This window comes from Quercus suber, unplaced genomic scaffold (assembly GCF_002906115.3).
Source record: "Quercus suber isolate HL8 unplaced genomic scaffold, Cork oak 2.0 scaffold_82, whole genome shotgun sequence".
Classification (NCBI taxonomy): domain Eukaryota; kingdom Viridiplantae; phylum Streptophyta; class Magnoliopsida; order Fagales; family Fagaceae; genus Quercus; species Quercus suber.
The window spans coordinates 1,414,337-1,439,618 of record NW_027069547.1 but is presented as its reverse complement, the minus strand read 5'-3'; the positions used below and the strand labels follow the sequence as shown (position 1 = coordinate 1,439,618).

Below are 25,282 nucleotides of genomic sequence, written 5' to 3'. Positions count from 1 at the left end.
ATTTTGACGGGAGTGATGTAATTCAACTATCTCATTGTATTGCTTAATAAAATCACATTTTGACAGGAGTGCTTTGATTTTAAAGAATATAACAATATTTGTGGTTGTAATACATTGGGCAATACGACTCTTAAGTCTTAACTCTTATCCTCAATCATTTTTTATGAGAGGACAAGCAACACACACCACACACATGAGGCTTAAGCAACCTTTGGGGCCCGGAATGCAGCCTAGAAACCAATGCAAGACCATTTTGAATGTCCTGATCAGTTCAAATTTCTAGTCAATTTTATTCTACTTTCCCTTCTCCTCCCAATTCAAACAAGTCATACATTACACTTGAAGGGGCTTTTAGATTTCACACCAAGCATTCACATTGGGTGTGCTAAAATATCCAAAATGCTATTTTTACACCTCCAAATACCAAAAAACAATACACACTCAATGAGCTATACTTAAATTTTAGCAACTTACTGTAGCTACAAAACTAAATATTAAACCCCAATTTTTTATTCAATTCTTTCTCTATTTCATGCATAAAGAAATGATAAAAAATAAAGAAAAAATAAAGGAAAAGAATATTTAAATGAAATGGTAAAGAATGGAGTATGGGGTGTAGGATGTATTGTTAAGTGGTATGCTAAAATAAATAAAATAGTTTTTTTGGTGTGCTAAATGATAATTTTTTTAGCCTACCGGATGTGAATGCTTAGCACTAACACCATGTTAATATTTCACTCTTTTTAACTAAAATATAGCTAAACTCAATTTTAAAAATAAAAATAAAAATAAAAATAAAAAATCTTGCATATGATTATTAAGGCTCAATAGCCATTAGCCAATACTTTACTTTTTATAGTGTGTATATGTGTGTGTGTCCAAATAAAGGAGCAACAACTTGAAACTCAACCTTTGATTTGGTTTCAAGTCAACAAATGCCAACTCGACCCCACAAAATGATCACTGAGATCAAGTCGAAGAAAAGCTCATGAATGCCTCTAAAGAAAATGAAAGCAATATCTGTTTCTTCTTTTAAGACGATGATCATTGAACACCACCAGAGAAGATATTTTCATCTCTAAATACTATATTTTTGTCATTTATGAAGATAATGATGAAGTCTATGCAGAAGATGTTTTCTTCTCTAAAGACAACAAGAATTCCATCTTAGCAGACAACATCAAATACCTCCCTAGAAGATATTTTATTCTTTGAACACCTTTTTTTTGGTGAAAATTTGTGAAGGGGTTTGTGTTTTTTATTTTTATTTTTTGTTGTCTTTTGGGTTAAATTTTATGAATTTGTGGAAGGGTTGATTAAATTTGACTGCAAACAAAGAAAAAGCTAAAATTGGGAAGGCTGAGAGAGAGAGAGAGTTCATACTTGTGGTCTGTGGAGATTAAAAATTTTAAATGAAATTGAGAGAATAAAGAGCATATAGGCGCATCTAGCCTAAAATACAGAAGCCAATCGTTAGGTAAATGCTATTATTTTAGATTTCCTAAGCTAATAAAGTGAGAGAATATGCCAATATTTGGGTAAATGCTATTATTTTAGCTTTTCTATGCCAAGAATCTCTGGCCAAGATGTAAAACAATATCAATAATCTACAAATATCCTAAGGTAGAGTGCCACATAAGCATCCACATCAATAGTGTTAAAAATTTAGTTTTTATCTATTTTAATTCACCATTTTACAACTCACCCTATATCAATGCTCTTATTTTTCACAACACAGCTAAACACTATTCATTTATTTATTATTTTCTCTCTCTCTCTTCCACCCACAACCCCATGACCTCTCTTCTCCTGTCTCTCTATCTTCTTCTTCTTCCTCTCTTCAATCCACAGCCACCAAACCCAAAATGTCAAATCAACCACCACCACCAAATCACCAAAATCAATCACCACCACCACAGCCAAAATCCACCAAAACCCACAAAGATGGAGAGATAGAGAAAATAGGAGAGAGAAGAGAGGAAGAAAGATAAAAGAAAGAACCGGTGAAGAAAGATAAAGAAAAGAGATGAGATGAACAATGAAAAAAAAAAAAAAAAAAGAGGTTAAGGGTGAGTTTGGTTCAACTTTTTAAAAAAGTGCATAATAAAAAAGTGGAGTTTTCAAAAAGTGCATAATGAAAAAGTGCTTTTTCAAAAAGCTGAGTGTTTGGTAAAAATTGCTAAAAAGTGCATAATAAAAAAGCTGAGCGTTTGGTTAGTACTTAAAAGTGGCAGTTTGAAGGGTAAATTACCAAAAAGGACAAGATATATATATATATATATATAAAAGAGAATTCTTTGTTTTAATTATCTCTCTTAATGCAAGTTATGGACAACATTTTTACAAAAATTTCACAATAAAATCTACATGACAAGTTGTTAATGGTAGATAAATAAATAATAATGTCATTAGTAGGTTCAAATGAGAACCAATAACAACTTACAGTGTAAACTTTATTATGAGAAGTGTTACGTTTACAACATTTTTTGCAATATTTTCACAACAAAATTTATGTGGAAAGTTGTTATTAACTTTAATTTGAACTCACCACTGAAATTATTTTTTTGCTAACCAATATTAACTAATAAAAATCTGTTATTTAAAATTTATTATGAAATATTGTGAAAATATTACGGTAACATTTCTCAATTAGAATTTTTTATTATTTATATTATTTTTCCTTTCTTCAATTCACTTTCATCCATAAGTTACGTTTCATTTCTTTTTCTTTTCTTTTCTTTTTTTTTTCTTGTTTTCCCTCCTCCACACACGTGGCCACTATCTCTACCCCCTTCTTTTATTTTCCTTTTCTCCCTCATTCATCAGAACATTCCAGGGAGCTCCATTCTCTCTTTTTCTCTCCAGCTCTCTCTCTTTTTTCTTTTTTTTTTTACTTGATTCCAAAACTCTTTCTGCGTTAAGAAAATTTTCATTTTCTCCCTCATTCAAGAACATTCCAGGGAGCTCTCATCTTCGTGCCGTTGCTCATCTTCGTCCCAACGCAGTCCAGATGGGTCAGATGGCTTCTGTCTTCTGTCCACTTCTTTTTTCTTTTCTTTTTTTTTTTTTTGGTTATGATTTGATTAATAAGATTGTTGTGTTTGCAGTGTTTGTTCTGTAGCACGGAGAAAGATTGTTGTGCTTGTTCTGTAGCAGAGCAGCACAGAGAAAGATTGTTGTGTTTGTTTGTAGTGTTTATCAAGGGTAATTTGGTAATTGACTAACCAGCCCAACGGATAGTTCCAACGCGCATGAACTTTTTGCTTATGGACCTCCAGAGCTCCATAATGTTGCGCGTTCATGGATCCGTTTTTTGCCTTGTCCCAAAACGCAATTTTTTTCAAAAAGTTGCGTTTTGGGCTGAGCCAAACGCAAAAAGTTCCTCAGCATTTGTAAAATGCGCATAAATGCTTAAAGTTGGCTCTAAAAGCCCAACCAAACGGGCACTAAGAAGAGAGGAGACGATCAGACAAACCAGAGAAAGAGAGAAAAAAGAGCAAAAGGGAAAAGTAAGAGAGAAATAATAAACAACTATTATTTTTTTAGCAATTGAGCTACAGTGGACTGCCATAGATGGCAATTTAATGTAGCTCCATTGCTAAAAATATTTAGCATTAGCACCATCAATGTTGCTCTATTTTTGCTAGGTGGATTTTTAAAAATAGCAATTTGACACCACCATTGTGAATGCTCTTAAATTATATTCATCCTCAAGACCAATCTAAGTAGTAAAGCTTTACCAATGTACCATTTGAGGAATTCACATCTAGAGTGATGATAGTACCCAAGCAACAGGGAGAGAAACCACGCCAGCTAGCATCCCTTCCCAAAAGATATCTTAAGATGTTAAATGAGAGATCCATATCAATGACGAATCTGTTCCAATCGCCCTGCGGCCAAAAAAGAACAACGTGATAACCTCTACCCTCAAATAGTAACAGAAATGATGAACTACTCAAGGTAATCACTTGCAAACTCAGTCAATGGGTAACAAGTAGAACAAAAACATTCACACGCTCTAAAACACCCATTAGAGGAAGCCACACTAATCATAACTTGCTTAGTTGCTTAGTTTGAATAAAATCAGCATCCAACTGCTGCAAATAGAGAAAATGTTAACAAACGCAGTAGCTCAATTAACATTCCCATGAAGGATTACATTATCATCGACACTATTTTAGAGGATAAAAGAATATGACTGTCCACTTTATTTTGTGCAGTTACATACTTCCTATATTGAAAATACAAAAAATTGACATCTTGATTTACTTTAATCAAAGATATAACAATTTCATCTCTATTTTGGTAATCACAAAAGGAAACAAACAAACAAACAACCAACCAGCCAAATCGAATTAACAGACCAACCAGAAGCCCTCAACTTGCACACTTTACCGTGAACAGCAAGAAAACATGTTTGGGTTTTGCTTTCCATCACTCCCGTTATTGACAAGGCTTACCCTGTTGACCGATAATTCCGCTTTGTAAGTATCAGAGTTCAAGACCTTCCTGCTGACATTGTTGTATATTTCTCGAATAACAATCTCAAAAGCCTTCTTAACATTTGTCGAATCTAAGGCAGATGTCTCCATGAAGAACAATCCTTCTGCTTCTGCAAGGGTTGTGCCTTCCTCAACACTCACAGCCCTGATATTCTCCAAATCACATTTGTTCCCCACCAGCATCATTGCCACAGTTGTATCAGAATGAGCTGGATGATTGTTGCAAACTTAAATCTTGAGTTCTCCAATCATGAGAAAACATAAAAAACGAATATAGCATAAAAGAGAATCTAACACAAAACAGAACATAGAAGAAACAACTATCATGAAGTATAAGCAAACATATGCGCAAGCAGGACATTCAAGTGATTAGAATAATTATGATTCTTCGGAATTTTATTCAGAGAAACAGATAGAAAACAATGATATATTCTTATGTCAAGTAATTCCTGACCAAGAAGTTGATAGTTTAAAAGAAATTTGAGTGGAATATTTAGTAAAAACTACAGGAAAGTGAGTGAGAGAGAGACTTATGATCAAATATGAAGAAGTATGTTGTACCCTTGCCAAGCAAATATGTAACAGGATGGTAAAATTCATTGCCAGGCTATAAGTATAATTTAATGTAACAATTGTCTAATAGAAAAATCCCCATATGACCCTATAAATTGGAGGCAGTTTTCCTACCGACCACCGTGTGCTTCACTCCATCTTGACAGCAAGATAAATGTCTGCTTTATCTACTTCTCACTATTTCTGACTGGCTGTGGCAAAAGAATTCCCACATTACCTGCCTTTCTTATAAATAAATCTGTTCATGAATAGATATTATATGTTGGAAGGATAAGGATTTTTTTGGGAAGAAAATATCTTACATGATACCAAAGTACAGGAATTAGGAGAGATTCTTACTGCCATTTGCAGGTGCAACCCACATGACCAATGACTGGTTGGCACCAGATCATACATTTGTTTATTTGTTTTTCTGAACAATATTTGATGTATATGCATATAAATTGCTTTAGACTCTGGATAGTTATCTCAACATTGTTTCAAATACTACTAACATTGCAGTAGCTGAACATGATTCCAAAACTGATTTGCAGGACTTGATGTTCCAGTGAAACCAAAGGCAAGCACTGCAATCAAGTGACGCAATCAGCATGAACAACTCCCCAAAAAAGAAAAAGAAAATCCCTCCCAAGTAAAAAGGCACTTCATATACTTACCTACATATTTTTAGATTAACGATTGAACTGGATCAAATACGTAAAAAAAAAAAAAAAAAAAAAATGTACACCAACTTATTAGTATATCAACTGCAAAAGAATGTGAATGTAAAACCAATGAAATGAGCAGCAAGCTTTATGAATAATCAACTGATTTATATATAGGACAGTAATAATCAGCAATAAAAGCAGCACAACTTTCAGTCAAGCCAAGAAAACCCTAAAACCCTACGCTTATAGGTGAAAAAGAAAAACATAGGCTTTTTTAACAAAATAACTAACAGCCTTTCCTGGGATTTCGTGAGAATCCTCAAACACTGTAGCTAATACAATTTCATCTATAATCATACAACAAATTACAACTCAAAAAATCTTGGTAAGTTCACCAAAAATAATAATAATCAATGCTGGGAACTACAGCACAACACCTATGAGCCCAGTCCTTGAAGAAAGACTAGTGAAAATATGCATGTAAACTTCATAAATACAAGAAAAAATTAAACAACGGAGACTCAAGGGTAAAAGAATACAGAAAATAAAGTATATCTAATAAAATTACAACAACAACAACAACCAAGCTTTTGTCCCAATTTGTTTTGGAGTAAGCCACGGATCCTCAACAAATTAATCAGGGTCAACCACATGTACTCTTTTCCACTACTCTATTCCATCCAAAGTGGTAGTCCCCATTACTTTCTCAATTGACATATCCTTTTTTATTACTTCTACTAATGTTATTTTTAGCTTCCACTAACTTTTTCCGTTCTCTCAAAGTGAATCAACTTACTCTTTCTCATTGTTGCATTAATCACTCTCCTCTGAACATAACAAAACTATCTCAAGAAATTCTCCCTTATCTTTTCCTCAATGGGGGTCACCCGTAATTTTTAAGCAAATTTCCTTCAAATCCTATATTTCCATGTATTTCCAACTATTCATCTTAACATTCTTATTTCAGCTACACTTATTTTATGAATATATTGCTTCCTAATAGCCTAACATTTAGTAGAATAGGGCATAGCTAGTTTTATAACAATCTTATAGTTTTTTTCCTTGAACTTAATAAGTATTTTACAATCACACAATAGTCTTGATGCACTTCTCCACCTTATCCACCATATGATTCATATCCTCTTCAATATCTCTATCTTTATGAATTATTAATCAAATATATCGAAAGCTCTTGCTCTTTGGTATCTATTGACCATCAAATCTTACAACCCCTTTATCTCTATTTTTACTTTTACTAAACTTTCATTCCGTATAACTGTTTTAGTCCAACTTGACCAAATATAATTGAAAGCATTTAAATTCTAAAGCATCTTGACCAAATTTCGAACTTGACATGAACTCCACATCTACTTTCATCCACAAAAACTATAGCATCTATAAAAAGAATACACCAAGGGACTTTGTCTTGAATCTTAACACTATATCATCTACAAAAAGCAAACACTAATAAGCTCATCCATCTCATCAAAAATAAAAAAATAAAAAATAAATATAAGCTCGTCCATCACTAGTGCAAAAAGATATGAACTTAATGTTGATCCTGTGTGCAAACCTATAGTGATAAGAAACTTATTTGTGATGCCTACACTTGTTCACACACTACAACACCATCAAAAATATCCTTAATCTACTTAGGAGGAACTCCTTTCTTTTCTAGAACCTACAACATAACCCCTCTAAGGAACCCCTATCATACACAACCTCAATTCATTTGAAGCTCAATTCATGCTACTTTCTAAATAATGTCAAACAATATATCAAGATGTAAATATATAAATTTCAGAAAACTTGAGCAAATTTGGAGGTTTTTTTTCCCCTTTTTATTAAAATGGGGACATTACCACATGGACTCCTATAAGTGTCAAAGTGGATATGTCAGACTAGTGTAATCCTTGAAATTTGGGACAAAGGGGATCAGCTAAGTCAGAAATTATGAAATATTTTCTAGAAATGACTGTCAAATAAAAGTGTCTAATAAAAATCAAATATGTGTCAGGACATGGAAATTTGACTCACATTGAAAAAATCTTGTTAAAGTGAGAAGATTAGAGAGTATCCCAGAGATTTACATTGCCCTCAAGTTAGCCACTGTTGCTGAGTATGTACACCAAAATAGGTGCACAGACACCCACACTTATGTTGTGAACAACAAACTTCACAAATTTGAAGAGCCCATGTGGAGGGCAAAATCTGTTTTTGTAGTACTGTGCATAATTAATATATTTAGGGGCATGAAATTGAATCCGTTAAGTCAACTCTACTAGTGAGTTTACATATTCATTTGTATTCACCATGGGATATGGGATACAAAAGGTAGGTACATATAATCAAACTTGCAATGTGAACCAGTCATGTTGTCAAATTTGCTTTATTTATGGCTTTATAACCTGTCTCAAATCCATAAGCTGCAAGAAGCAACCATAGCACCTTCCTTCTAATTTCAACACTGATTCACATTTGAATCTTAAGTGATATCAATTTCAAGAACTATTTCTTAGCCTAAAAGGGGAAGAACTGCACTCATAAGTTGTCTCAAATCCATAAGTTCTTAAAGAAGGTTCCTTGACTAACATCACAGCGAGTCAATTTCTGAAATTTTCTCCATCAGGATTCACTCCTTTGTCTGTGCAAAGGCCATATGAACACCATAATACATTCATCAATGTAATTGCAATGGTGTTGGGATTTTGTCTGTAAACCTCATGTATATAAACCAACCTCTATAACAAAGCCAAAACACAAAAAATACCAAAACCGTGGATGTAGGCCTTGGGACTGAATCACTTCCTCCCTTGGTTTCGGCTTTTTCACATAAGTTGCAAAAATCAGCCATAGCACCTTCCTTCTAATTTCAAGATTGGTAATTCCATTTCTTCTCCAAAAATGCCTATCAAGGCAAAGGATTTAGAAACTAGGAAAACCCATATTTAAAAGAAATACATACCTTGATTTGTATTTAAGTATTAAATTATATCAATTTTAAGGAGTGATTCTTAGCCTAAAAGGGAAAAACTGATCTCATAAGCTGCCTCAAATCCATAAGTTGTAAAAATCAGCCATAGCGCTTCCTAATTTCAAGAATCAAGACTGATCATTCAATTTTTCTCCCCAGTGAAAACAAATTTTTGCAAGAATTAACCAAGTTGCAAGAAAAACCGATCATTCAATTCTGCTCCTCAAAAAAGCCTACCAAAGTGAAGGCTGTAGAAACTAGTGCAATTCATAATGAAAAGCAACATATACCTTGATTCATATCTGAATCTTAAATGGTGCTAACTTTAAGGAGTGCTTCTTAGCCTAAAAGGGGAAACCAGCACTAAAAAATCTAGATCCAAAACCATATCACTGATTCACAATCCTACCAAATCATAATGACCCAAAAATGGAAGGGAATAAATGCTTTTCTCATTAATTGTGCCTTACATCCAGAGCATTTTTGGAGCCATAAAAACCAAAGTTGGACTTTAATCCAAAAAGACTTGACAGTGTTCCCTTTGGCATCTAATCGAAGCTTATCAGTTATCACAATACCCGAATTCCACATCTAGAATCTGATTTTGGCCAATAATTCATTGTCTTCTCGCACACTACTCAAATGATACAATATTCTTACAAAGATATCACAATTTTTGAAAATTCTGCTATAAAAACCAAAGATGGATTTTAATCCAATAAGACTTTACCTCATTCCCTTTGGTACCTAATCCGAGCTTATCACAATACCTGAATTCCAAGTATAGAGTCTGATATTGACTAAAAATTCATTGTCTTCTTGTCACACTACTCGAATGATTGGATATTCTTACAGAGCTATCACAATGTTTTGAAAAGATGCTTTAATAAAATCCCTTACCTTCAGTTAATTTAAGTGCTGGCACATCAACTAGTCCATTTGGATGACACAATTGTACACATCCATAGACTTATTAAGAGTCTTAACTTACAACATTATCAAAGTAAAGAATTTTGGAGCGACCAATCACGGGCGGCGAGTCAGATTTAACCAAGTAGATCTCACAATTCAGTGAATCACACAGGGCCCTTTATTGAAAAAATGCAAAAAGCTGAAGACTTTATCCAGATCTAGCCTCACATGACCCTACTTTAGCCAGTTCATTGCTTAGATTACCTTCCAATCTATAATAACAATAATAAAGATTATAATTTACTCAACAAGACTTTAAATTAATTCCCTTTCTGTTTCTGTAACTTGCTTAAAAATGAAGTTTCTCCAAAACCCATGATTAGAAAGCAGATCTAAAGTCAAAAAAGCACTAAAAACTCCAACAACCCAGATAAAAAAAAAAAAAAACAAAACCCAGATACCAAATCAACCATATATAGCTAAATAAAAAAGCAATGAAACTAGTAGTAGTACTAGAAGTAGTAGCTTACTTTTGAGCTCATCAAGCCAGCGAGCAATGCTCTCAAAAGTGGAGCGGCGACTGATATCATAGACAATGAGAGCACCAACAGCACCACGATAGTAAGCAGAGGTGACAGCACGGAAGCGTTCTTGGCCAGCAGTGTCCCAAATCTGAGCCTTGACTTCTTTGTTGTCGATTTCCATGACTTGGGTTTGGAACTCGACGCCAATGGTGGCCTTGGAATGCATGTTGAACTCGTTTCGAGCGTAGCGAGAGAGCAAGTTGGATTTGCCGACAGCTGAGTCGCCTATTATCACTATCTTGAATAGGTACTCTTCGCCTGACTCCTCATCTGATGACATGTTTTGAAGTGTTTTCTCTGTTTTTTCGGTTGTGTTTTCAGTGTTTGTTTGTATGAAATGGAATGGAAGGGAAGCAGAAATGAATGAATTGATGATAGGAACCTGTTTTTTCTGACAATAATTAAGGCTGTACTATGGGGAAAGACTGTCTAGTCTTTTTAGAGAGAGAGACAGAGAAAGAAAGGTGTTTAGATTTGGAGGTGGAGGTGTGGGGGTAGAAAGAGTAGAGAAATTATTGCGTATTCAAGCTGGCAGGAACATACTGCGCATGTTGTGCCTTCATTATAGATTTTTATTATCCCAAAAAAAAAATTAAAAATACATTGAATTATGGGATTTTTCTTTTTTCTTTTTACTTTTTTAATTTTATTTCTAAATGTCTTTTACTTTTTTATTTGGTGATTGAATTAATGGGTGATTGGATAGGACTTAGGTTATACGGTGTCATTGTCTTAACCGGTCTAGTGTAACTAAACAATAAATACGAAAACTAAGACTTACTCCATTGAATATTAAGCTATGGTGAGGGAGGAAAAAAATTCATTTTTTTATTATTATTATTGATTTTCTTTTCTAGTTTTTAAGAATGAAGGTAAAATATTTCCTGATAATATTATTAAGATCCCCTCTTTTTAGATTTATTTTGTTCCCTCTATTTCTAGATAATATTATTAAGAGTTTTATAGTTCAATTAGTTGATATTTTTGCTTTTTTTAATGAAAATTTTTGGGATTCAAATCCTCATCCCCATTGTACCATCAAATTTATCAAAAAATTGCTCATTGCACATCCATTGAGGGGGCTTTTCGATCTTTCTTTGACTAGTTTACACTATGTGAGTTACTGGCCTTCAAAAATCACTAACCGGAGCCTAATTCTTTTGCCACTCTCAAAGTAAGTAGCACTGCTTTAACCCCTCCACAATTTGAATTCCTCATAACTTTGATTTTAGAGCAAAGCATAAATTGGATGGCCTTCTTCATTTATGCGGATAATTTGCTAAGGAAATTATATTGGTTCAAATCACTGCATCGACCCTTACTTTGGCCCATCCACAACAAGTTGGAATTTATACTATATTTGGTTAGGGTTAAAAATAAAAAATAAAAGTACGGAAGAATCGAAGAAGGGATAATGAAAAGGCAGAGAAAAAAAATGTGATTTTTTTATTATTTGCTTGTGGTGAAAAGAAAAATAAAAGAAAATGAGGTGGATGTAGTTTTCTACCCAAGCCCACTGATTTTTCTCATTCCAAAAAAGAACTGTTTTTTTCTCGTTCCAACAAAGAAAATAAAGTAAAAACAACAGATTAAGCTCTTGCAAGAAAAACATAGACAAAGGCTTGAGGACCACAGCAAAAGATCAGTGAACTATTTCCTCGAGGACCACACAACAAGTTCATGAGTGACTTCAATTCGCTTCTATCCTAAACAGCCTGAAGGAGCAAAGGGGGAGCAGCTAAGCCCCCCACTTAATATTAGCAGCACAATCTGCAATCCTACAAGGAACCTCACCACATTGCTTTTAGAGGGCATCAAAACATAATTTCGAGTGGCCCTCACACACAACCTTCTAAAGCTAGAAGGAAACCGCTAGACTTATTGCCTGTAGCATTGTATTGGCTTCAGCTTTAGATAAGGATGTTGATGTTTACCTTTTTAAAAGTGGCAAATACCAGTTAAGAACTAAAGTGTGCATTTGAATGAGCCTATTCTCCCATAAGCTAATTGAGTTTATTATTTTTATCTAATTAAAAAAAAAAGTAGTTTTTAATATATATATATATATATATATATAATTTAATAATTAGGAGAGGAGAGATTTTAAACTTTGGACATCTTTGTGGAAAACAATAGATAATACTAGTTGATTTACAAGTTTTTGGCATGGAAAAAAGTATAATTGTATTTAAAAATATATAAATTCTCTTTTAAGGTGAAAATATATTCATTCATTCATTCAATTTTCACCCGAGTGCTTTAGACTTTGTAATTTTGTAGCCTACATAATATTGTATTAATTTAAGGCTTGAGTTGTCAAGAAATATTTGTGAGCATTACGATTTTAATGATCCAAAAGCACTTGATTATCTTGTAATTAGACTTTTTCCTTTAAGACCCATTTTTGTGTAAATTTGGGCTGTATTAGAGAAACCCATCATGAAGTAATTAAGGAAAATATGTGGGCCATGAGCCTTGATTTTTATTGGGGAGATAATATGGGTCTTGAGCCCAATTCACGAAACAAAAGAAATACGAGTCATGAGTAAATTCTATGATGTAGAAAGAAAAATAAATAAATAAATACCGTCCATGAGCCTGGTCCATACAGTAGAAAATGTGAATTTTGAGCCCATTTTGTAAAGTAAATGAGAAGTTTTGGACAAAAAGACTCAACTTTAGTTGAGATTTGGGTTTTGTAGACTTTAAAATGAACTTAACCCAAACAAAACAAATTCTTCTAGATTTATAAAGTTTGCTGAGTTGACATGAGTTGGCCAATTAAATTGTGCCGTGTGAGACCTCAAGAAAAAAGGTGAACCGAAGCTTGTGCCATTGTACCACACAATTCTCATTTTCTGTTTTGTAGTCAGGCAGCCAGTGTTTCTTGTATCTGCTTCTGAAGAGGCTTTTCCAGACAAACAAGCGTAATTTCCTTGTACTGGAGTGGCAGTAATTATTATCCTAGAGCCAAACAAGTGTCATTTCAAATTTCTGTTCGATGAAATAAGATATTTGGATAAAATTGAGCACTACAATTGATGGTTTTTAAGCTGCAACATTATTATGTGAACCACACCAACTTCTCTAATTTCACAAGGACTCATGAAAATGCTTTTACCATGCTAAACGAAATCATTGCAACCCCTTTTTTTTCCTTGAAAACAAAATGAGAAATTCGAACAATCTAAGTCCTAAGTTTTAAACCACCCACGCACACCCCCCCCCCCCCCTTCCCCCCTTGACTGAAGAAATAATGTGACAGCTGGTTTTAACTTTCTGCAACCACAAAAAATAGGGAAATTTAGTACTTGGTTGCTAAATGTGACAACTGCTTCAACTTTTCCACAATCATAATTGAGGAAATTTGGCGCTACTTGAGTAAAACTTCCTGAAAAATTCCTTGCATCCCCACTTCAAAACTTTCTCAACACTCGACACCCTTCTTTTCCTAAATGAAACTTTAAAAAAAATAATAAAAAATAAAAAAATAAATAAAAAAAAAAGACAACAGTTTGATGTATACCCTCTCTTAAACACCTTTTTATTACATGACAATCGGATTATACTCTCTTCTCACATAAATATGGGTCTTACATGCAAGACCCACATGTAGAATCCACCTTTATATGAGAGGAGAGTATAGTGCACTAAATAATTTCACGTCAAATGGCCGCTAACCACATAATCACTATTCACACATCAAAACACTCTCAATTCACATAAAAATATCAAACTATTAAAATTAATACTATTGCCAAAAAAAAAAAAAAAACCAAGATTTGAGAATCTATAAGAACAAAGACCCAATTCCGATAAAAGACACTTGATTGGAGGGAAAATTATCTTATGAGAAAGTCTTAACCCAACTAGATCTAACTTTGTATGAAGAATCCATGCGGTGCTCATGCAAAACATCCGATAGTTAATTTCCCATTGGGCCAATGTTGTCGCTCGCCTCAAATCCTATCTTTAAATTCAGATTGGGTCATTGGCTATCTCGTTCTCTCTTTTCGAATAAAGTTTTTGATCTAATGAATTCACGTGGCTTTCATAATAGTTAATAACTTTGAATAGATTTGGATGATGGTGAGAACAAATTTGATGCGTGAAGAGTGATGATGTAGCTAGGCACTATTGACAGTGTAAAGGGGAGTTTTACTCTAAGTTCTTAATAAATTTATTATCTTAAAATTTAACTATGTGGTTACATAAGTCTTATGGATGAATTTAGTTGTCTTTGGATGAGGATAACAGTCAAAACACATTTTGTGTTGGTCAATGCAACTACGTAGTTGTATTCCTCAGTAAACATTCTCTTTATATGTATAATTCATAAAAATTTTAATTTTAATTTTAATTTTAATTAAAAAATAAAAATAAAAATAATAATAAAAAAAAAAAGGTAAGAAAGTTACGATCTCTACAAATTAGACAAGCTACCCCTTTTCCAACCCCCGGAAGAAAACGAGCGCCCCATTTGTACACTTGGATTCATATAAACATTTAAATGAACTTCAAGCAATTATAAATACAAAAGTGTAATAGAAACAATCATGTTCCTTATAAAAGCACCTATCAATCAGTCATTTAGACTGACCAACATCTCAAACTAAAGCATATATCAAAAGGATGTACAAAAGGATCAAAGATTAGAAAACTGAACCGCATTCTATTCAATCCCCTCTACAGAAAGAGATACACATTTTTTCCCTCGTGGAGTAGGAAATAACAGTATTGCTTCATTATATACATCTGAATTCTATAACTCACTACTGCAATATTAGATCTAATTTGGCAAGGTAACAAAATGTGGCCTAGCTTGGGTTCCCTACCATCTTCAACATCCCCGACTCCAATGCAAAACCTTTCCATCATTTATTTCTTGTTAGCAAACATTATGTGGTTTGATTGCATCCACAGGTGCAGCCGTCAAGATCTTTGCGGAGCTTCTGGAGGAAGGAAATAAAATAAATGTTAAGGAAAGATCAAAGGAAGGATAAGAGGTATTCAAATGTCTTTAATCTCAGAATCATCCAATGCTCCATGTTAAAGGACAACATTGTTGACCCTTACAGAATGAGAATCGTTTCCAATTTTCACCCACAAAATTTCATAAGGGTCTTATTTCAACAATGTCTACCAACGTTCAAATTTTCAATTTTACAATCGCCATCACTGTTATAACCATGTTTTTTCATCATTCATCATCATCATCATCATCATAAAACCCTATGCATCATATTCTATATGAAGAAAGTAAGGATGTCAGCTTGCTTTAACTTAAATGAGTATTTTTAAGAGTTAAGATTTTCATGTACAGTGATGGAGATAATATTTGATTGAAGGGGGCAAACATACATACGTCTCATACACTTGAGGACATTCATAAATACACACAATCACACACATTTTATACGTAAGACTTAAGATCAATTTGGACAATAAAATGCTACTCATGTGAATACTAAGTGTGTATTTCAATGTTAAAAACCCATAAAAAGATATCATATATAATATATTGCATTTATTTGATAGGATTATATATATAATTCAGAACAACCCAAGGGATAATTAATGTTGTGCAAGCACATGCAATTTTTGCAAGAATTATAAAGACTTCTGTATTTTCTTTCATTTCTCACTAATTTTGTACCCCGCATTTCTTGCCCACAAACAAATTTGTTTTCATCTTCACCATGATCACTTTAGACATAATTTATTATAATGCCAATTTGACATCAAAACTTTTTGAATTAGAAAAGAACTCTCTTCTTTCATAAATCATTCATTTAAAATCTCCAAAAAAACAAAACAAAAAAGGCAGCTCAAACGATCACTGATTTATTAAAAAGCAGTGGCTGTAAAGGTATTGTGTTACATTGTAAAACATGTGTTTCTCAGAAGGGTACTTTACAAACCTGAACTTGATTTTGAAGGCCTTTGATATGTTGAACTGCTAAGTCCAACATGTCCGCATAACTCGTTTGCTGCAAGTATATCAGAGAGAAATTTACAGTTTGTAAAATATATTCACTCAAATAATAATTTGAAACATAAAAAATAAAAAATTTAACAACAATGTTGGCATGCTAAATCCTGACTATTTCTAGTTAGGGTAATTATTTATGTAGAAGAATTCGAATATCAAAAAAAAATTTATGTAGAAGAATTCTAGTAGTGAAAACATAGCGGTTTTGTTGGGGCACAAATTATCTTATATAATTTTGGATGTACAAAGGTCAGCATAATAAATTGAATACCACAATACTTCAACAAAAAAATTAAAATAAAATGTCTTCCCTACCCCCTCCTCGATACACGCCATCATATATTACAAAGTGAGACCTAGTCTTTTATATATCAGTATAGATTCTTATAATTTTATGAAGTATTTTAGCAAATTTCGCCGTGTCTCATATCTGAATTAGTCTCAAAATTGAAATCAATTCAGAAATACACAAGCACATCAATCAATAACCTTTAGAAATATTGTGAAACAATCACATTAATTAGATGACTCAAACTTAACCTTGACTCGAACTAACTGAAGTCAGCTATGTGAATCTTCTCTTCCCATTCAGCCTTATCTAAGGTCTTCATCATTCGTATTGTTGCTTATTTCCACCAATGACAATTTGGTCTACGTTATCACATTTGCTGCTTTTTTTTAATGAGTAAAATGGGGCCCACTTATCCATATTCGCTGTGTCAACAAAAACCACCTCTCTACTGTCTCCATATTAACACATTTCTATTAAGGGTTGGTGGTGGTTGTTATATGAACAAACCATCTTAGATGTCTTTCCCTTATGTTTTCCTCACTTAGAGTTAACCCCTCTTTCTAAATTATTAAAATTTCTTAATCAACCTTATCTTGTGTTCCCACACTTCTATTTTATTATCCTCCTGTCTGCTATAATTTATTTTGTGGACATCTCTGTCTCCTAAAATTTTACCGGAGAACATGGTGATGAATCTGATACATCCCTACATGTGCTGTACCTGATACATCATACACTACTGTTTACTGTTTCTTGACCATCGATTCTTCTTTTTTTAATCCCAAATTTAGGTCTATAATAAACCTTGCATTAAACAGCTGAAAAGATTAGATTCTAAGGTATCTTCTCTATGATCACATTCTAACTAATCCCTAATTGGCTTCATCACCCAATACAATTTCAACCACACATACATAATATGCGCCAAGGACATTATTTTAAATGATTTTGTAAGACAAGAAAGTAATGCCCAATAACATTCCCAGGAGAAAGGAACAAGAGCATATCTTGAGAAGTCAAATTGCTTACAAAATAATCTTCTAAGCATCTACTTAGGGACTCAACATTTGTTGCTGGTCCAGAATAAAAGAATTCCAAGTTACTACCTTATCCATGTTAGGGACAAGATCTTGTAATTTCTTCAATTTCCCGCTGATTCTGGTTCTTCTCTCCTGTGAATATTAAAAAAGAAAAAGGAAACAGAGTCTATTTGTAATCTTGAATGAAAAAATATACAAGGAAAGATGCTATGCACTTCAATCTTTGAAGATTTGTGTTTTGATCCAAGATTCCTAGTAATGGCCAAATAAATAATGATAGACTTATATAATTATATCCAACAACCTCTAGGTAAATTGGCATATCCGGCTCTCCCCATTGGGGTAGGCTTGGGTTCAAAACCCACTGGCTGCGAAGTCCCCTGCCTTTATGTAGCAAATAAATAAATAAAAAGATTTGTATACTTGTGATACATTCATAATGACAATTCCACATGATTCATGACATGAACCAAAATGGAACAGTAAGATTTTATTTTGGGTATTCTAGATGACCAATTTACTCCAAAGTTTTACTAACCCTTTCAGCAATGCTTCGGGGGTGAGTGGCACAGCCACGCTTAGCACGGATTTTACATGGAACAGAGTCTTCAGGAATATGAAGTAGCTTCTCCACCGTGGCCATCTCAAGAGTTGTTTGCGGCAGGCTAAACTGAGTTGTCAAAGAATAAAAAAATCAACCAGCAGAATTGTGAATTGATGAAAGTCAGGAAGTTACTGATAAATATCAAGGTGAAAAGGCTTATTGAATTTCCATTATCAAATGACACATATCATGTACAAAAACCATGCTCTAATTAAAGCTCAAAATTCTCACTTCGAGTTATAAATTTTTACTTGAAGAATAAACTGTTAACCTAAGTCCAGCAGAAAATATATCCAACTAAAAAAGAAAAGGCTAACATGGTAATGATTTGTGCTAAAATTACTACATAGTGCAAATGACCTAACCTAAGCTCACAGCTCACTTCTTCTTTTCCTCTTTCATTTTTTTTTTTCCCCCTTCATCAAGAAATTAAAATTCACTTCTTTATATTTAAAGAAGAGAAAAATGCAACCAACACACTTGTGAGAGAAGTTAAAGCAAGACTCTATATAGTTTGAAGAAAGTGTTATCTTAAGTTCAATGGATCTGAAAAAGGTAAGAATAGATTATGAGAAACTACCATTTGCCCTGATGATATACTATCCATGTGTACCTAGAATTGGAACTATTAAACAGCAGATACATATTTGGCTAAAAATAAACAAAATTGTGTTTGAAATAAAGGAGCTTCATCCAGTTGAAGTACCGAACAAAGCTCAAAATTTAGTAAAAGAATGCAATGTAGCAAATGGGATTAGATTCTGCAGCAAATACATCACATATTCACTTACAAAAAGAGGTTTAATCGAAGTCGCCTCATGTGGTTATTATAATATCAACTTAAGGGGTGATGGAGGCCCAACAAGACAGTTTGGAAAGATTTACAAGAGACATGGCAATCCAAATTCTAAAGCATGGATTTTAATTTGTGGACTACGATGATGTTATATGCTCCACCTTGGATTTATATATATTCGATTGCTGGGGGTTCTATTGTATTTGGGTCTAAAGTTAAATTTGAGTTGCTGCCAGATTATCTTTTTCTTTTTTTTTTAAGTGTTTTATGAGCCAACTTATAATTAATGGTAGTGTTAGGGTTCATAGATGTGTTGGCAAATCCTAGTGTCAATACATGTCAAATTTGGGCTGTATCAATAGAATCTTGTTAAAATAAAGTCTGGTTCAGAAATTGCTTAAAGAAAATGGGGTTATGATCTATTCAAAATGATGAGTTGATCTTTTGCTCATATATTTTACACCATTACGAATATTTCAGTGAAACTTGTTTTACTGGAAGGTAGACATTTGAGACTTGACACAGATTTGCCCCAATTTGAATATGAAATGATAAGACCCTTTGAAGTTATCACAACTGTGTTAACCCTGAGAGTTCGCTCAACTCTCACTAGACACTCTCTCTAGCGAAATTGCGGCAAACAGTAAACTGACTTTGAAGGCCTGTCGACTTAGCCTAATGATTTTCTAAATAAATAAATAAATAAAAACCCTCATTGCACAATTTGAGACTAGAGGGGTCGTCATATCAAGATTAATTTGAGAGCAAACCTCCCTAAATCTGAACAGAAATTTCCTCCTCAAGTTTATTCCATGTTGAGCCTAATCTTATATTCCTTGAAACCACAGAATTTTTTACCTTCTGAAGAAATTCTTTGGAGTACTAGAGTTCTGGGTTGTTGCAGATGAGGTCCAGTCATGGAGGAAGTTTGAGTAGAAGAATTCGAGAGTTCTACGGTCACTACAACGGGAAGTCCAGCAAGGCGTTTGCTAAGGTTTCATTAAGTATAGGATTGCAAAGGTTTTGTAAGTATAGGCTATTATTACAGTTTCTTCTATAATGTGTTTTCCATGGGGTTGCTCCCCCAGAGTGGTTATTTCTTTGAAAAGGTTCTTCATTGGTTTTCCACTTCGTCACCAAAATTTGCATGTTGCTTTAATTCTTATAGATTTGGTAGTTGATAATCATGGTTGGACTATTTGTTTATGAGGAATCAATAGATAATTTGTTCTAACGATCAATTAACCTCCAAAATAAAAAGTTTGGGGTCTAAATCGTTTTTCAATTGGTATCATAGCACTTAGAACACATAAGGGTTAAAATAGAAATTTTCAGAAAATTTCTGGAATTTTTCCACTGACATTGTCTGAGTGTGTGAAGCATTCAAAGCCTAGGAGTGAATCCCAATATCCAACAATGAATCTATTTCTTTTTCCCTCTTGTTTCCCCTCCTTCCTTCTCTATTTTCTAATTATGATCAGTCAAATAACCTGAAATTCTAATACTTCACTCCCCACCAAATATCCCAATTTAATTTCCTTAGCTCTAACCCAATTTCAAGACACAAACCTATTAGCCCAAGTTGTTCAACATAATGGGGCCTTAGGAAACATTGTTGCATATGTAATTTTTTAGTTATCAAGAAACGCAAGGCAGTGTATTATTACAAGTTTGTGCTTTTACTCTATTGACTATCAGATGCCACATGCTGAATATTGCTTCAAAGATCCATAAAATAAGTTTAATACCTGAGTTTCTAGACTATTCAAACAGTTGTAAATGTCTCCATCAAGATTTTTCGCTCGTTTGCTTGGTGGGGCTGAAAACATTATAGAATTTGTGTTGTCCCAGGAATCCATTCCAAAGCTACTAGTGGCATAAGAATGCGAGGCATTTTGGTGGCCATTGTCAGAGCTGATGCCATCAACAACATCCTCGCTCACCTCTGAGATTTGAGAAAGAGAATCTTGTCTTGTGAAACTCAACTGAGACTTCAACCTTGATACTCCATGGCCACCATTAGAGCCACCTTGTGAGGCGTAGCCTCCAGATCCCCTTGTAACTGAAAAACCTGCAGTTCAGTAGTCATTAGTAACATTGATTTGCTAAATATGCCTGTTTAGCATTACAGGACTTTTTATTACCTTCCAGTACAACTGTACAAGTTCATTTAAGAATGTTGCACTCTTTGAATCTTATCAGCTTAGCCATTTTGGACACATGTATTTGAATTTCATTTAACACATTTGATCAACATTGCCATATGCTTTTGTTTTAAATTTATCAGAAACATTACTTTGACGTTTTACTAAATGCTTTATCCTAGTTTTGCTAAAAGAATCATTTAGACCTTGTTGAGCATGATATTTTAACTTTGCCAAACATATTGTTTTGATGTAACTCTTATTAAACATACTAATCTTATCTTGCTAGTGGACGTGTGAGATTATTTACTCTTGACTTGATTTGAAAATTTCTTTCTTTCCTTGTATTGTCAATTTCCTTTTCTATACCATCGTTTATCTTATTTCAATTTTCTTCCTAATTACATTATTTTATTGTTAAAATGGAAGCACACGATAGCAGCCAACAGAGGATGATCCATTACCATGATTTTCGGACTCAACACCCATTCAAATCGGGTTCTAACTACGACATATCAAATCATAACAAGTGTTCCAGCAACAAAAACTCCCCAAACATTAAATATGTGTAATCATTCATAAATGATTTCACATACATGCCTTTTATTTTTTAAATTGTGTAACACTTTCTAATATGCATTGAGAAGTAAACTCATTGTAGTGTGAATGTTTGGCCTTCTGGCTAAAAGCAAGCGCCAAAATGTATTAAGAAAAGGAAAAAAGACTTGAAAAAAAGGAAAGAAAAGAGAGAGTTTAGCGAGTGATATCAAAAATATACTCCTAATGTCAGCATCTGCACTATGTATACTAAAAGAATCTAGCAATTTTTTTTCTTTTTTTTTTTTAATTAATGCAATCAGGCAGTCTATTATGTGCTGCCACGTTGGCCTATGCAAACCCCACGTGAAGTTCACATTGTTGAATGAACAAGTCAGACTTTTATTATGTTTTAATCAACACAATGACTTTAAAAAAATAAATAAAAAGAGAGTTGTGATTAAAATTCTTCAATTGGCTGCATAAAAAATAAAAAAAAGATTTTTCCCTAGTCTTATTTATTTATTTTTGGTCATTCTTTGATTCTTTCCATTTCTTTACAGTCAATGTATCAGAATTTCATACCCCAAAAAAAAAAAAAAATTGGTAACATGTACACCTCTATGGACCTCTATAAACAATCTCTTAAGCCTCGACAAGGCACACACTTTTCTTTAGTTTCTTACATCTAAATCGTGGCATTATAAAATTCCCACATGTAATAAAATAACTAGGTTAGTAATGATAAATGTGACAGGCCTCATATTTAAAGGTGAAAAATCCTCCATATCTGCTTAAATAAATAAATAAAACTTAATCTTCGAGACACCCAAATAGAAAACAAATATAAAATAACAGAAACGACACCAACTGCACATACTTACACGTGATTTGGCAGCTGGAAACACGATTTGTAACGTTAATGTGAAGGAAAGTCTTTAAATTAGAAAGAAAAACATATACAAAGACATTTATGGTCGATGTATTTAGATTCATTGAATTATGTTAACATATATCTTTGTCACAATTATTATTAGGATTTAAGCATTTGAAAAAGGTAATTAAGAATTTTGTGCATTGAGCTAATACTCATTTAAAAATCAAATTATAAATGCAATATAAGAGCATTGATGAAATGAAAGAGGTTTACGTGTCGAGGCAGTTTAGAAACACAATTTTTACCACAACTATGAAATAATCGATTCTAAGTTTTAGAAAAAAAAATAAATTATAGTTCATGTAAAAGTGATTGTCCATTACACATTGTCGCAATTCACCAAAAAAAATATATTGCATTGGAGTCGCTATTAAACATAGTATATTACACCGTGACAATGAAAATGACATGTCTAATAATTTAGCTTTACTTATATACCAAGTCAACGTTAATAGTAGTCCTAGACGCGTTGAACGGCCCACCAAACCGAGGGCTCGCCTCCTCCACTACTCCTATATTCGCCCACCACAAACAGCACTCATCTATCAAGGACAAAACCGTCATTTACTCTCTATTGGCTGATTTTTCATGTGGACCCTACCTTTTTAACGTGATATTTTTGTCCATTCATAAAACTCTTTCTTTTCTATCTACTTCTTCTTCTTTTTTTTTTTTTCTTTTTTGGAAAGTTATTTATTAAACTCTGTATCAATTTTTGGTAAAGATACTACCAACCTAAAATGGAAGTGTACAAGGCAGTCAAAACTCCCAAAATTACTCCAAATACCACAAAATTTTCATATGCAATCCACTCCATTTTTCTTTTAAATTTTAAATTATAATTCAAGAAACTAATTATATTTTGTTTTTATTGATTGATTAAAGACTTTACATTATTAAATATTAAAAATTATAACTCGAAAGTGTACTTGATAATTAAATCCTGACTTGTTTAGTAATTACGTAAAAAAAAATTATGAAACAAAAGTATACGTTCCACGTTAATTTTTTTTTTTAATTTTTTTAATATCATTGTGTGTTAATTTAAAACCGTTAAGTTTCTAAAAAAAAAAAATAAATAAATAAAACCGTTAAAAATGCAATCTTCTATAAACCCAAAATTTGTAGTTGACCAAGTTTTAGAGTTTTGAAAAAAAAAAAAAAAAATTTACTTATTAACCAGACTTTTCCGAAGTGGAAAAAAGCATCTAAAGTAGAAAAAGGTGAAGAGTTAAGGTAAGGTAAAAGGTACCATTATCAGAAGCGAGATGGCTAAGGAAACCAGCAGGAGAGCTTCTTTGTCGGACCAGAGCTGAAGCTGAAGCTGAAGAAGAAGATGAACACGAAGAAGAAGACGAAGAAGATAATCCTCCAGCTCCACCACCACCACCAATTTTCAAATTACTAGTGAAATCACCAAAAGAGGGCATTTCGTTGAGACCGTACGATCTCTGCAACCCTCCTCCTCCTCCTTTGTGGTGGTCGTTGTTGGGATCGTTGGATGAGTTGACTTTGCAGGTTGACTCGTTGGTGATAGAAGACGAGTCACTAGAAAAGTAGGGGTGGCTATGGCTGTGACTGTTGTGGTGGTGGTGGTGGTGGTGTTGTTGTTGTTGTTGTTGTTGTTGTGGGGCCATAAAAGAAGGTGGTTGTGGTGGTGGCGGTGTTGATCGAAGGGCTGAGAATTCGCGGCCGGTTTGTCCCATGATGGAATCGACGGCTGTGGTTAAAAGAGAGCCCGGGGCCGAGCCGTAGCGCGTGAGTCCCGTCGTGGTTGTGGGCGGTGTGGGACCCATGGGCTTTTGGGACGATGAAGAAGGTGAAGATGATGGGTACATGAGGAGTTTATATGAGTATGTTTGAGTTTTTTTTTTTTTTTTTTTTTTTTTTTTTTTTTTTAAAAAAAAAAAAAAAAAAATGGTAACATGTACACCTCTATGGACCTCTATAAACAATCTCTTAAGCCTCGACAAGGCACACACTTTTATTTAGTTTCTTACATCTAAATCGTGACATTATAAAATTCCCACATGTAATAAAATAACTAGGTTAGTAATGATAAATGTGACAGGCCTCATATTTAAAGGTGACAAATCCTCCATATCTGCTTAAATAAATAAATAAAACTTAATCTTCGAGACACCCAAATAGAAAACAAATATAAAATAACAGAAACGACACCAACTGCACCATACTTACACGTGATTTGGCAGCTGGAAACACGATTTGTAACGTTAATGTGAAGGAAAGTCTTTAAATTAGAAAGAAAAACATATACAAAGACATTTATGGTCGATGTATTTAGATTCATTGAATTATGTTAACATATATCTTTGTCACAATTATTATTAGGATTTAAGCATTTGAAAAAGGTAATTAAGAATTTCTGCATTGAGCTAATACTCATTTAAAAATCAAATTATAAATGCAATATAGGAGCATTGATGAAATGAAAAGAGGTTTACGTGTCGAGACAGTTTAGAAACACAACTTTTACCACAACTATAAAATAATGGATTCTAAGTTTTAGAAAAAATAAATAAATTATAAGTTCACGTAAAAGTGATTATCCAATACACATTGTCGACTATGTCGACAATTCACCCAAAAAAAATATATTGTATTGGAGTCACTATTAAACATAGTATATTACACCGTGACAATGAAAATGACATGTCTAATAATTTAGCTTTACTTAAATACCAAGTCAACGTTAATAGTAGTCCTAGACGCGTTGAACGGCCCACC

General features: G+C 33.4%; 2 protein-coding genes across 2 annotated transcripts; both read right to left on the bottom strand.

Moving 5' to 3' along the window:
* Positions 1-4,030: 4,030 nt before the first annotated feature.
* Positions 4,031-10,752, bottom strand: LOC112036707 (ras-related protein RABA5d). The gene is made up of 2 exons (XM_024069534.2): positions 10,139-10,752; positions 4,031-4,711 (listed from the first exon to the last, which is right to left on the bottom strand). The coding sequence occupies exons 1-2, from the start codon at positions 10,470-10,472 to the stop codon at positions 4,392-4,394; spliced, it is 654 nt and encodes a 217-aa protein (XP_023925302.2). The 5' UTR covers positions 10,473-10,752; the 3' UTR covers positions 4,031-4,391.
* A 3,933-nt stretch (positions 10,753-14,685) lies between these two features.
* On the bottom strand, positions 14,686-24,480 carry LOC112036709 (transcription factor bHLH128). Its single transcript, XM_065773881.1, has 6 exons — positions 23,787-24,480; positions 20,665-20,987; positions 18,055-18,186; positions 17,583-17,648; positions 16,114-16,182; positions 14,686-15,144 (listed from the first exon to the last, which is right to left on the bottom strand). The coding sequence occupies exons 1-6, from the start codon at positions 24,370-24,372 to the stop codon at positions 15,091-15,093; spliced, it is 1,230 nt and encodes a 409-aa protein (XP_065629953.1). The 5' UTR covers positions 24,373-24,480; the 3' UTR covers positions 14,686-15,090.
* Positions 24,481-25,282: the final 802 nt, after the last annotated feature.